The 14,406-nt window shown below is 38.5% G+C and overlaps 2 protein-coding genes across 6 annotated transcripts in view; both read right to left on the reverse strand.

The window, feature by feature from the left end:
* Positions 1-4,945, reverse strand: part of crispld2 (cysteine rich secretory protein LCCL domain containing 2) — a 39,883-nt gene extending 34,938 nt beyond the window's left edge. For both annotated transcript variants that reach the window (XM_089119981.1, XM_089119928.1), the window contains exons 1-2: positions 2,746-4,945; positions 2,497-2,611 (exon numbers count right to left, since the gene is read on the reverse strand). The gene's annotated coding sequence lies outside the window, so the exon portion shown is untranslated. The remainder of the gene's footprint in view (positions 1-2,496; positions 2,612-2,745) is intronic.
* A 3,964-nt stretch (positions 4,946-8,909) lies between these two features.
* Positions 8,910-14,406, reverse strand: part of usp10 (ubiquitin specific peptidase 10) — a 37,689-nt gene continuing 32,192 nt past the window's right edge. For all 4 annotated transcript variants that reach the window (XM_039669713.2, XM_039669711.2, XM_039669714.2 and 1 more), the window contains 3 exons: positions 13,976-14,120; positions 12,599-12,664; positions 8,910-10,799 (listed from right to left, as the gene is read on the reverse strand). In XM_039669713.2, coding sequence (XP_039525647.2) covers positions 10,612-10,799; positions 12,599-12,664; positions 13,976-14,120 — 399 coding nt within the window. In that variant the 3' untranslated portion in view covers positions 8,910-10,611. The remainder of the gene's footprint in view (positions 10,800-12,598; positions 12,665-13,975; positions 14,121-14,406) is intronic.

Raw genomic sequence — 14,406 nt, forward strand, 5'->3', positions numbered from 1 at the left:
AAGGGTGTGCATCTGTTGCATGGACAGAGAGAAAGCACTGAAATCATCAGACACCCATTAGTGCATGCGAGGGAAACAGCTGGAAACACGGCGCTGGTTGTTCTCTCCATACTCAACACGACGGAATCCAACAGCGTGCACGGGCGAAGGTAAAATACATGTATTAAATTGTATGAAATAATCCCGGAAAAAGCAGAAACACGGCTGAGGGTGACGCTAACAGACAGCAGACAAACGACTAGCAGTGAAAGCGGCCGCAAGAATCCACCTGTCACTCAAGTGGCCACGCCCTTAATTATGCAGAACTTTAAGGCTTAAATATAATTTAAACAGATGAGTTGTAAAAAAATTCACCCCCCTCACAGTTGTCAAGAAGGGAAAAATCAGCTCTATAGACCAAAGCCACTTTTTGCTCCAGGCTGTAAACATGTTTTTTTCTGCTGTAAAGTTGGGCATTTTAACATGGGGGAGATACAGATTTGACTCGCTTCTGCAGCCTGCCTCAAGCGGCCACTCGATAAATTGCAGTTTAATTCACTTCCGTGTTGGCTTCAAGAGAGAGACGGGGAGGTTGCCGCTTGGTCTTTTCCCCAAAAAATAGCAAACATGCTAGTCTTTTTCCCCCAAAAAAACAAACATGCTAGTCTTTTCCCCCAAAAAATAGCAAACATGCTAGTCTTTTTCCCCCAAAAAAACAAACATGCTAGTCTTTTCCCCCCAAAAATAGCAAACATGCTAGCATTTCCCAAAAAATAACAAACATGCTAGTCTTTCACCCAAAAAATAGCAAACATGCTAGTCTTTTTCCCCCAAAAAGCAAACATGTTAGTATTTTCCCCAAAAAATAGCAAACATGCTAGTCTTTTTCCCCCAAAAAGCAAACATGTTAGTATTTTCCCCAAAAAATAGCAAACATGCTAGTCTTTTCCCCCCAAAAAGCAAACATGCTAGTCTTTTCCCCCAAAAATAACAAACATGCTAGTCTTTTTCCCCCAAAAACCAAACATGCTAGTCTTTTCCCCAAAAAAATAGCAAACATGCTAGCATTTCCCAAAAAATAACAAACATGCTAGTCTTTCACCCAAAAAATAGCAAACATGCTAGCATTTCCCAAAAAATAACAAACATGCTAGTCTTTTTCCCCCAAAAAAACAAACATGCTAGTCTTTTCCCCAAAAAAATAGCAAACATGCTAGCATTTCCCAAAAAATAACAAACATGCTAGTCTTTCACCCAAAAAATAGCAAACATGCTAGTCTTTTCCCCCCAAAAAGCAAACATGTTAGTATTTTCCCCAAAAAATAGCAAACATGCTAGTCTTTTCCCAAAAAAATAGCAAACATGCTAGTCTTTTCCCCCCAAAAAGCAAACATGCTAGTCTTTTCCCCAAAAAATAACAAACATGCTGGTCTTTTCCCAAAAAAATTGCAAACAGGCTAGTCTTTTCCCCAAAAAAAGAAAATCCTCTCTGGGTCAAAATTACCCGAACGCAAGAATGTAATTTCAAGCGTTTCCTCCAAAGATCACAGATCGCAGCCGTGACCTTGACTGAGAGAAGCTTTCGTCCAGATGGCGACAAGGAGTGTATGGAGGTCACGCTCACCTCGGCCTCACGGTCAGTTGTTTATTTGGTGAGAGCTGCAGATTCTCTATGCCCCACAATGTTTATTAGCTTCCCTTGATTTAGTGGTGCTGTTTGGAGACCTAGGTCTCAATGAGGGCAGTGAAAATATCAAAATAGGAAGAACTACAACAGATGCATCACATTTAAAACTTTTTGAGCTTATTTTAATGCTTTTTTGTCTTATCTTGAGTTCCTTCTCATTTGAAAACCACTGCACTAGATAGCAAAGTGGCTAAAATAGAGGAGGAATAGGTGGCTGAAACCAAGGGCTGCCACATGACCACATGTCTGGCTGGTTAGCTGGGTTCAGTTAGCCCCTGCTGGGTAGAAGGTGTAACTACACCCTTTTCATGTAGGCTACACTCAAAATTGACTACATATGCTTTAAATTTTTTTTAGCAAGCAACACATAGTAGCAAATATTTTATTATATTTAAATAGATCTTTATTTCTGTCTGTTTCTATTTTGGGGCTTTTAAAGGGATAGTCCAACTAAAAATGTTGGTAACTAGACAGATTATGGACAAAAAGAAAATCCGTTTTTTCGTCAACATTCTTTAAAATATATTCTATGATCAGCAAAAGAAAAACATACAGGTTTGGAATGATATGAGGGTGAGTAAATGACAATTCACCCATTTTTGGGTGAATCGTGCCTTTAAAAAGCATGAAATTGGCTCTTTTTATTTTCTACTTATCTTGCCTTTGTTTATCAGGTTATTTATTTCTTCATTAGTGGAAACCATGACACTAATATTTGTGGTAAGAACTTTCTATTTATTAAAGAATCTTGACAAAAAAGTATCAAGTTTTGACTTAAAATATTAAAGGGATAGTTCACTTTGAAATAAATTTTTGATGTTTTATCTTACCTCAAGGACATCCAAGATGCAGGTGTCTTTATTTCCACAGTAGTTTCCATTTTGACATTTTTCGGTCAACCCGTTGTTGTCTGTCAGTCATATAATGCAGGTCTATGGTCACCACCTCAAAGAGCATGCACAGAGAAGTCCAAATTAAACATGATTTAATGACTCGTAAATGTAAGTACACACTGATGGCCTAAGACACGAAACGAGCGGTTTGTATGAGAAAAAAAACAGTATTTATATCGTTTTTACCTCTTGTTAACAGCCGTCGAACTGATCTGAATCAGATGTCCAACTGAACCGAACTGAACCGTGTCCAACGTTACGCCGGAAGTGATCTCTTGCGCGTTTACGTCACGCATTGTTTACACAGAGATTTCGGAAATTTTTCCTTTCACTAAATCGTCTTCCATTGCGATTTCCCGTACTGGACAAGCTGATTAACCCATGTGTGTCTGACCTCAGTAGTCACAACAACAATAATCAGACACAACTGGATAAATCAGTTTGTCCAATAATGGCAGACAGGAAACAAGGAGCTGGCTGAAGTTCAGGAAGTAGTGCAGCTGTGCATAAAGTCTACCAAGTTGTAGAAACATCTCAAAGATGATCAGTGGAAACATGAGACACCTGAGCTCAATTTTAAGTGTCATGGCAATGGATGTGAATACTTATTTTTATTTTGAATAATTTTGCAAAGATTTCAAACGAACTTCTTTCACGTTGTCATTGTAGGGTTTTGTTGGTCGAATTTGGAGGAAAATAATTCATTTTATCCCTTTTGGAACAAGGCTGTAACAAAATGTGGAAAAAGCGAAGCACTGTGAATACTTTCCGGACGCACTGTATGTGTATATATCTCACATTAAAAAGAAAACTGAAACAAAACTAAAAGATAATTGAATATCGAATATTAATAAATATAATAGTTCATAAATAATAATAATAAAATAACATTGCACAGTACAAAATCCCACATGAAGGCAAGTGAATGATGACATGATTTTAATTTAAGTAAATTGAGAACACTTTACTTGAAGGGGTGTCCATAAGACTGACATGACACCTTCATAACCATTGAATAAGGTTTATGCATGTTTATGAGTGTGTCTTTCGCTCAATAATGACATTTTGAATGCAAATATGACATTAAGATGTCTTTGTTATGACATCTTGACATAAACCAATACATCATAACCTGTCAGTGTCTTTGTCATGACAACTTGACATAAAGTTAAGTTAAACTGTCCTGTGGTTGGCTTTGACATTGGCTGTCATGAGGCCATTATAACGGTCATGAATATTTTTCTTGACCTCAACTACAGTGGTACACATTGAATTTGTCATTAAAAAGTTATAATGGCTTCATGACAGCCAATGTCAAAACCAACCATATGACAGTTTAATGTAATGTTAACCCATAAAGCTAGGTGGTTTCTTAAGTTTGATCATTAATCTGCTGTGTCATGTTTATGACCGGTTGTGTTGTCTTAGTAATGTCAAGTTGTCATAACAAAGACATCTCAAACAATGTCATATTTGCATTAAAAATGTCAGTTGTCACAAACATGCATACAACTTCCTTCATATTCATAACATATGTCATGATTATGTAGGTGTCATGTTAGTCTTATGCACACCTCTTCAAGTAAAGTGTTACCAGTGAATTATTCCTTTCAAGAGATTCCTCTTATGAACACCTAGAAAAAAGTCATTCTTTCTTTGGCATTTCTCATAGCTCAGCAATAACTTGACCATGAAGAAAGAAGAAACCACTTCGATGGTGTTTCCAGTGAAACAGTACATTAAATACATAATGTTCATTTCAAACCGGCGTCCTAACGCCTACTACCGGCGCGCTGTGCCAGGACCCACACTGTAACACGGCCATTAGAAACAATTTGTCTGTTTTGAATATGCTGTTCTCCTTGGGCAGAGGCACATGTTTAAGATTCCTGCGCGCTCCAGACTCAATGCCTGCAGTTTGTTTGAGTGAGCCGGATTCAGTGCCAACACTGGATGGGGAAAGAGGGAACTGCTCCATGTCAAATGCTAATTATGGGATGGACAGCAGCAGCAAGACAATTTATTGATGTAAGAACATGTAAAAGATCTTTCCTCTTTACTAGGTCTAGTTCAAGCAGCCAAGACCATCATGAAGTAATACTACATCATTATAAGAGCCTGCAGTCAGAGCCCAGTGTGATGGTGGGGATTCAAGTTTCAAATCAGCAACAGCTTTAAAGACCCCAATGAAGTCAGTTTTGTGGCTTTTAGTTTACATGTTAGCTTTCAGGTAATCTATTTTCTTTTTTTTTAAACCATCCAAGGCCTTGTTTATACCTGGTATTAAGATGTGATTTGGTAAATCGGATCACAGGTAGACGAAGGAGACCTGTTAACACCTGATGTTTAAATACGTCTCTTTTGTTCACATTCGAGGTGAGGGTTTATGTAGTTTTTTTTCTTCAGATCTTTCGACTTAAATGAAAATAAGCTCGCACAATTTACATATAACCAGAGATTACTTACTGAGATTACAGCATCAGCTTTCTTTTCTGCTCTGAAAGCCACAAGAGCACACCACATATTTCACAATAGTACTGTTTTTACTTAGCCTGACTTCGTCATACTCATATTCACTCCTACCTTCCTTATATTATACACGCACGCATAAAAAAACTTTTGCTGATAATTTTCTCACCCTCATGTCATCCAAGATGTCCATGTCTTTCTTTCTTCAGTCGAAAAGAAATAAAATTTTTGATGAAAACATTCCAGCATTTTTGTCCATATAATGGACTTCAGTTGGAACCAAACGGTTCAAGGTCCAAAAGACACTTTGTGCAAATTGCATAAATAAATAAAGTTTAAGTTTTATAAGCTCACCTTGCTCTGTTCTGTGACGCACGTTCGTGACTCTCCTGTTCAAACTCGTTCATCAAAATGAACAAATCTTTTTCCGAGTCATCTGGTTCATTCAACGAACGAATTGACTCGGAAAACAATTCGTTCATTTTGATGAACAAGGTCGAACAGGAGAGTCACTAACGGGCATGATAGTACAGAACAAGGCAACTATTTGAGCTTATAAAACGTAAACTTTGTTATTTATTTATTAAAAGAGCGATCGTTTTGCTTGATAAGACCCTTCATCGTCTGGTGTCGTTTAAAGCCCTTTGAACAGATTGCAGTTTGCACTGAAACTGTCGTTTGAGCCTTGAACCGTTTGGTCCATTATATGGAGAAAAATCCTGGAATGTTTATCAAAAAACTTAATTTGTTTTCGACTGAAGAAAGAAAGACATGGACATCTCGGATGACATGGGTGTGAGTAAATCATAAGCAAAAGTTTTTTTTTTTAAAGTGAACTACTCCTTTAATGTTGTAATACAATTTAAGATTTTGTACGGGGACTGCGAGATGTATTTGTGTTTTTAAATTATATATCACATATATATCTCACAACCACCACACCAAATCTTAAACTGTATTACAATATTAAAAAAAGAAACTACATGTGACTGCATGTTTGTGAGCAACAAGCAAAAAAGAACCGTGGAAGGGAAGCTCTTTCAGCCTCCTAAATGATGAGACAGCCTTTCAGTCAAACAGTGAGGCCACGCATCTCAGAAACAGCACACTGGACCCGCAGGCAGCCAACTGAGCCACAAGAGCATGCAGAACGGTCAGCCTGAGAACACAACTATGGCAGAAATGTTGAACAACACACAAAGAAAAGACATTTTGAAATTCAACCTACTTTGGTTAGTAGGTTAATGCATGCTAAGCAGGAATAGCAAGGATCAGTTTCTCTTTATTTTAATTGTTTGCTTGTGGTTACTCTGCACATGTCGTGGAAAAGACTCGTTTGATTCGAAAGGCTTCAGATTTATCTGCAACAGAAATAAATCTTTGCCACTATTTATTTTTTATTTGAATGGTTGACAAAAAGAAAAAAGTCAAAGGCTGAAGGTCAAGGATGAGACAGCATATAGTTTGTATTTAGCTCAATTTGCCAATGCATCAAGATCTCAGAAGAAGACACAAGGGTTAGGAAGCACAAACATCATTTCAACTATACATCCCAGACCGACATACCGAAAGAGAAAAGTTGACTCTCTCAAGGCATGAACTTTTACACGAAACCAGCTTTCCACCTTGAAACAGACAAGATAACAATGAGTGAGTGCATCAAATATGACTAAATCGACTTATTTTAACCAACTCTCACACCGTGTCTACACCGGACACACACCTGTCGTGTTGCGCTCCTTGAGAGACCATTTTTGTGTCAAAGTAGCATAAGCACATAGTATATCAGAAATGGAATGGGGCATCAGTTAACTGTCAGGAATTCGTCATCACTTTAAAGGACACAATCACTATTAGCTCATGTCATGTCGCTCGCATCTGGTGTAGACACTGTCTCAGGAACAGTGGTGATTTTCCCAAAAGCTCCTCCTGATGATGAGTCAAGCTGAAATCAAGTCAAGTTCTTGAACGGTGCACAAGACGACATCCAAGTTTGGAAAGTTGGGGGGAAAACTTAAATCGTACATTTTTTTTTAATCTTCTAGCAATCATGAAGCAACAGTATCCGTTTATACAAGTTCTGTATCCTTTGGTTTTTCACGGGGAATGCATTCCTTGTGTCCTTCTGCAGATTCAAATAAACCAAATTCAAGAAGTTCAAAGGGGCACATGGTCAAACATGACCTGGCAACCGTGATCACGCAATTGAAAAACGCCAACCTCGTATGTACACAATTGAATCCAAAAGACTGTAAATTAAATGACCAGAGACTTGAAGGACGATTCTGACGGCAGGGATAAAATAAGCTCATTCAGATGGATGTGAAATTCACACACTGCATTTCGAGAGTGGAAAAACGAGTTCACACCAGCCTAACCTGTGGTCAGAGGCAGGACTGTGTGAAGGGCTCAACTCAAAGGATCGGTTCCTGGAAGCGACGTGCTCACTTTCAACAATCGCCAACAACAAAGTGCATTTGTGGGGGCTGCAACGCACCTAATCGCTTGTGTAAAAAGTTTGGATATACCTGAAACATTCCCAGAAAGTTTTTTGTCGTTATTATTATTAGAGGTATATTCAGTAACAGGGTAATGAACAGGCCTACAAAGAATGTGTGCAGAAATTTCTTTAGATTTCAAACACTCCTCATTCAAACCGCTTATATTTTACAATTTAACTCAGGCCATGTCCACACTAATACGTTTTCGTTTGAAAACGTATATTTTACTCTCCGTTTTGGCCTTCCGCTCATACTGAGATGCCGTTTTAAGTCAACAAAAACTTATCGTTTGGAAAACGCTCTACAAAGTGGATAAATTTGAAAACGCAGTTTTCGCGTTGTAGTGTGGACAGTGAAACCAGAGGTATTTCAAAACAATGACGAAAGTTTATTCATGTGATCCATGTAGTACCAATACGCCTTATTCACGGCAGCGCCATCTTGGATTTTTAGTGAGAATGAAAGCGAGGCTGTGGGGGATAGACATGCATCTCTTCAATAGGCTGTACTGTTATTTAATGTGTTTTCGGATTGTTCTGCTCATGAAACACTGGAAAAAATATCTTTCCAAGAAATTTCAGTTGACAAAAAACTCCCGATCTGTAAGCTGTGGAAAATTGTAAGTAGTCTAGGAGCTTTATTCAGCTTTTTACAGCGGATGCCGTTGGAAACACAGCAAGTCTATCACTCACAGCCTCACTTTCATACCCGTCATGGCGCTGCTCTGAATAAGGTCTATAGATATTCATGTTTATCGGTATTGTGCCTGTTATGTGTTATTCATTTTTACACTATTGCTAAAATATGTTACTTTCTATGTGCTATTCTTCATAGCACAGTACTGCAAAGATGACAGATAATTCACATTTGCTGTCCTGCGGCAAAACAGGAGAGCAGTTGCGTTTTAGACCAAACATATGGTGACTGAATGCGACCTGGACGCATCAGTGATGGTGAGATATTTTGCTAAATAAAATTATCCTGTTATTGTGCGATAACATTATTATTTATTTTCCCATCTGTATCATCTCAGTGAGCTTTTGTGAAATTTTCACGCATGCGCGGTAAAGTGAATTTAGAAGTTTCTCATCCACACTGAAACGTCGGAAATCAAACGCATCAAACGTTTTTAAACGAAAACCCCGTTTTCAAATGTATCCGGATTAATGTGGACGTAGCCTCATTTTATAGTACTCTAAGCTCCATTTACATCAGCTTTCCCTGCAAAATCAGTGCAGAAAATGCTAAAAGTCTGCATATCCTGCAATTAGACCATTTTTACTGGTATTTAAATACATAAAATGTTCGTGTCAGTGGTACTTTTATTTTGTGGAGGACGGGGGGGGGGGGGGGAGCAAAAAAAGTCCAAATGAAATAAGGTCGAGCATAGTACTTGTATAACTTTATTCATTGTTGTGCTTTAACCTTGGGTAATTTCCTTTGAAAATGTCAATTTAAATGGAACAAAAATTGTACGCAAATGGGGAATGAAGAAGAAAAAAAAAAAAAAAACAACAACTCAAAATTCAACTAAATACAATCAGGTATAATATTGATGATGCAAGGTCTCTGAAACAGACACAAACATGATTTGTTGTTTGTGCACATCTACTGTTGCACTTCAGGCTTCATCAGGCAGAGCTGATCTCACCTTGAATTAACTGCAGTTCTTGCTACCCATTCTGAGACGATATCCTCAGAACTGCACGCGGAGCCTCAACATGCACATCACAGGCTGACTGCTCCGAGCGGGCTAACATACAGAATGAGATGCATCTCAACAGCTCCCTCTCAAACTTGGCAGGAGTGGCTCAGTACTTGCTGCTCTACTGACATCAAAAGGCAGTCAGTGGACAGTGGATACACTTTATTCATATGATACAGGAAAAGATCAAACAGAACTAAATGGAGGATGCCGAGAGGGGACAAAAATAAACGCGAGGCAATGTTCATGATGGAGTCTCGGACATCGTTCGTATCTCGCCGGCATGAATGTGTGAAACTACACAAAGCCTAAAGAACAAGAGCAATTCCCCCAGGGAGCTGATCAAGGTAACCACTGCCGAGATTCAAATTTTTGCATTTTTAATACTTTTAAAACTTAAATATCTGCCAGAAATGTGCAAACGTCGCACATCGGCGTTTTAATCGACCGGTTTTATATTTTAACGTGCACAAAGCTTTTGTAATCATCCTAAAGCGCATTAAAATTGTAAGATAGTCATTCTAACCTAAGGCCAAAAATCACACTGAAGGTCAAACAAAGCCAATTTTAGTTTTTGTTTTTTTTTTCTCTTTTCTTGTTTTGCTTTTTACCATTTCAGCACACACTGCAGCACCTTCCCGCTAGCTTTTTTCCCCCCATGACTTGAGTGTAATCTGAAGCATCAGGATTGAGAGAAATAGGGGAGAGAAGAGGTTGTTGTGGTGGAGTTGTTAACAAACTCCTACATTGAGATCTACATAAGTTTTGGTAGCTTGCTGGTGTAGGGCCACTTTGATGCTTTAGTCAAGAATTTAACAGGCTGCTGCAAATTAGGCTGACAACTCTCCTTGCTAAAAGGCAAAACACTTCATTTTTTTTTCTATGCCATTTTAAAAAAGTAGATTAAACAAAAGAAAAAAAAAAAAGAACGATTTACTCCAGCAGTCCATCAGCCTCAACTGGTTTGAGTTCATTCCACGGGGATCCACTCTGGCCAGACAAGATGAGGCTGTGAACATAAGCAGTGATTCAGGTCTGTATCGCTCTGCAGTGCTAACTTTTCTCCCCTCGACTTCTCCAGACCCAAGCGAGGCCGTGTGCGGAGGGGGAAAACACTATTACAGGAAAGTCTTTAGATACGTCTCATGTCTTTTCCTCTTCCAAAAAAGAAAGAAAGAAAAAGTTGGAAAAGCTGGCTCTCTGGAATAGCAGGGTTAAGGAAGGGAGGACAATCGTGAAGTTGGGCAGTGTTCCTGTCGAGACACTTGTGTGTGTGTGTGGGGGGGTGTGTGCGTGCGTCTGCATGTAAACGTATGTTTGAATGTGTGCGTGTGTGTGTGTGTGTGTGCGCTTGTTTGTGTTGTACAAGTGTGGTTTCTACAGCAGGTCCAGACGCCGGTAGTACAGCAGGTAGGCAGTGCGCTCTGCAGTCTGCTTCACCACCTGATGCTGATTGATGATCTTCACCGTCTGGTCATCAATGCGCAGCCAGCCGTTCAGACCGATGTGGAAGACATCTGTAGTGTAGTGGCCACCCGTGGCACTGTTCCCATGGTGATAGACAACTGCGGGAAGATACAAAGCATTTAGTATGTACAACATTCATTTCCATTCAAATTTCAACAAGAGCTAGAACGATTTTTGGCATTTTTTAACATAATCGGCATCGGCCAATATCCAAGTATATCAAGCCGATTATTAGGCAGGCGCATCTGTGGGCAACCTAGTGTTGTCACGTGTTTGAGGCACGCAGCCGCTAGAGTCATTTTCCAGCCGAGTGAACAGCAGACCTAAATATGAACGCGTTCATGAACTATCGTTCATTGAACGCGTTCAGGCACAACACTGACCGTTAGTTAGTAGCTGGATTAAACATGGTTAAAATGCTGGCCAAACAGTGTAAAGTGTCACTGTATATCACTGTAGACTAAAAGGTCCAACAGCGGGATGCCATTGTCTGAAGAACAACAGACGGACGGTGCGTTGTGGTGCATTTAAAGTTTTTGTAAAATATTATTTTCCCATGTGGTGGTTGTTTTTGTCGTTCAACAGCAATTTACTAGTGAAATACGTTATTGTTAGAAGTTAAATGAAATAAAATAAAATTGTGCTTAAATAGGCCTACATTGCCTTATCTTCTCTGAAAAGTGTGCCGCACATTCAGCTGACAAACCACACTATTAATAAATGAAAAAAAAAAAAAATGATCCAAAGATGAAATGTTTTTGGTGATGACGCATCTTGGTGGATGTCCCAAACGCCGGGATGATCACACAAAGTGCACACGTCCGATAATGACACGTTCAATTCGCGAACTAATGACTCATTTGAACCGATTCGTTTTAATGAATGGATAAAACAACTGAACTGATCTTTCCAACACTGAACTCATGGGACATTTAATCGGTATATAACTAAATCACACTCAATGAGGATCCATTTATTAAATAAATTACATAAAAACTACAGTTTGCTTAGTCAAGTGTAAGGTTTAAAACAAATAAAACTATTGTTTTTTCCCCAAAAAATATATGACAAATTTTTCCCACAGTGGGATCGTTAAAGAATCGGATCGATAAGCAGAATCGTTAGTGGCATTGATATTGATCAAATATTATCAATTACCATCCCTAGTCTTGATACACAGGCACTATTTTATTGCAGTAAAGGCTTGGCTGCCAGTAAAATTTGGTAAACTATAAGTAGAGGTGAAATATCATGTGTGCTATATCAGTGGTAATTAAATTAATCGTTTAGAGAAAGAGTCTCTATTTTAGACCCATACCAGATGTTCAAACATGGGGAAAATAGTCAAAATAGAGGCTTGAGGGAAATGTATTGGTATGGCAATTGATGTTAGGTGTTAATGGACAGGCTTTAGAAAGGAAAATAAACACCTGAAAGCAATTCACTCTTGGAGGCGGGGGAAAAAAGGTGAACATCTCTCACAAAGGAAGGCCATGTGTGTTTAAACAGGTCAGTGAGTAACGTGTGCTGGCAGTAAAAAAAATAAGACAAGGCCTAACTAGTCAGCAGTAGGAAGGTGCTAGAAGGACGGAGGTGTACGTCTTGACAGCTTGTTGGAAGACAAAATAATCCTAACTGTGTAAATATAACAAATGACAAAACACTGGCAAGGAAATGTTACACCACACTGTATCCACCTTATATTGCAATGCGGAAGCTATTTTCTGTGAATTTGTTATTTCCAATTCATTAGTGCCATTATGTAAAAAAAAAACCAAAAAAACAGTAAATCTACTTGCACTACAAACCAATTTGTTTTTTATTATGACAATGCATTGAAATATGGTAAGAGGTTACCAGTTTGTATAGAGACAAAAGAATAAAAAACAAAACATACCTGCAAAGAGCCTGTAGGTTCTTTGGCCTTTAAAAGTTTTGCCCCGCACTCCCGGTGACAAGAGATCTGAAAATGATGAACCATTTTAATATACATCAGCATATTTACAGATGGCCAATTTCAAATATTAAGACGATACATTCTGAGAACCAGCATTAAAAATAGAAACTTATTGAGAAAGTTGATGTAGAATACTGATCTGAATAGTGTCCAGATGGACTGGGACATGTAGCCTTCTTTTATAAGCAGGAAACCATTCACAATAGAGAAGTCTTTATGCTACTCCCTCGTTAGCGCTCGTTTATTTTGCTCCGGTTTATTTTTTAGTGCGGGAACCTGGTCTTTGTCAGGAGCAGAATTGTATTGCTCAAAAAAAAAATTCACTCTTACCCTGTTTTCACAGTAATGACTTGCCAACTTTGAACAATCCATTAAAATAGAGGTTTGTGAAATGAAAATAAGGAAGAGAATAGACTAGACCTGCATAGTACATTGTGCACACAATTATGATAGAGACTCCAAAGAAATATGAGCTGCTCTAAATGAACAAAGACCATTTCAGATGGGCATAGCACAGTTAGCCTATAACATGATTTGTAAACAATTTACGATTACATAATTCCAATACATATTTATTAGGGGTGTGACGATACATGCATTCGTATTGAACCTTTCGGTTCGGTTTTCGGTACGCATTTTTGAACCGAACGGTTCGTTGGACCATTTTTCCTGCCGACCAGATAAGCAACATTCACCATGGATTTACTGTATAACACTACTAACTGTAACCATGGAAGTTTAGCAGGAATAGTAGGCTATAATGCTTTCAAGTAACATCATGTCATTTTATTTTGAAATTATGAATATAATTGCTGACCTCAAATGTTAATCTGAACTAAAATGAACCTGTTTTTAACTACTACAATATTACATTTCATTTTGTCCAAGGACCTGTTTTGTATTATATGCTCCTTAGAAAAGTCAAGTATAGCTCCATCATTGCTCAAAGTAAAAAAATATTATACTTTATAATGTTAGTTTTAATAAAAATATAATTTAAAAAAAATTAAATCAAAGAAATTTCTCTGGAATTTCTTTCTTTTTGCTGGATCGGAAACGTACCGAACCGTGACACGAGCGTATCGTATCGAATCGTGAACTTTGTGAACCGTTACACCCCTAATATTCATATAAATATTAAGTTGAATACAGGTTACTAAACCGGTAATGACAGGCAGTTGACAAAAAACAGGAATTTTCCTCCTGATGTCACCTGGTACAGAACAAGTGCCACTGAAATCATGCAATCACCAACTAACTGACTAAACAATGTGATAACAGTGTTTCAGTGGATAAAAAGAAAAATGAAATGAGCACCTTTACTGATCTCCAGATCAACAGGGTAATCAATATTCTTGACCAGTTTTTGACATCCACCGGTCTTCTCAAAGACAAATCTTTTGAGGTGAAGCACCAGCACTGGAGGAAGCTCTTCAAGAGTCACTCTCCGGCTGATCTCAATCTAAAAGCAGAAAAGGACAAAGAGGGCAAGAAATCAGAATTAAACATCAACACAAGAAAGTCAGAATCAAATTTAAAGCATGTCATCTTGGAGGTTTACATGCAATTTAAAATACAGACCAGGGGAAGCAAATCTGGGTGAACAAAACCCCCCTACACAGTCATTACAGCTCCAACGATGAAATCAAAACAATGAAAGCATGGCGAAGCGGGTCTCCACAGCTCTGCTTTCGTCGGCGGAAAAGTAAAGAAACTCGGCGCTATCGTCAGTGCTGAGCCGAGCAGTT

Source organism: Pimephales promelas, chromosome 1 (assembly GCF_988280905.1).
Source record: "Pimephales promelas chromosome 1, fPimPro1.hap1.1, whole genome shotgun sequence".
Classification (NCBI taxonomy): domain Eukaryota; kingdom Metazoa; phylum Chordata; class Actinopteri; order Cypriniformes; family Leuciscidae; genus Pimephales; species Pimephales promelas.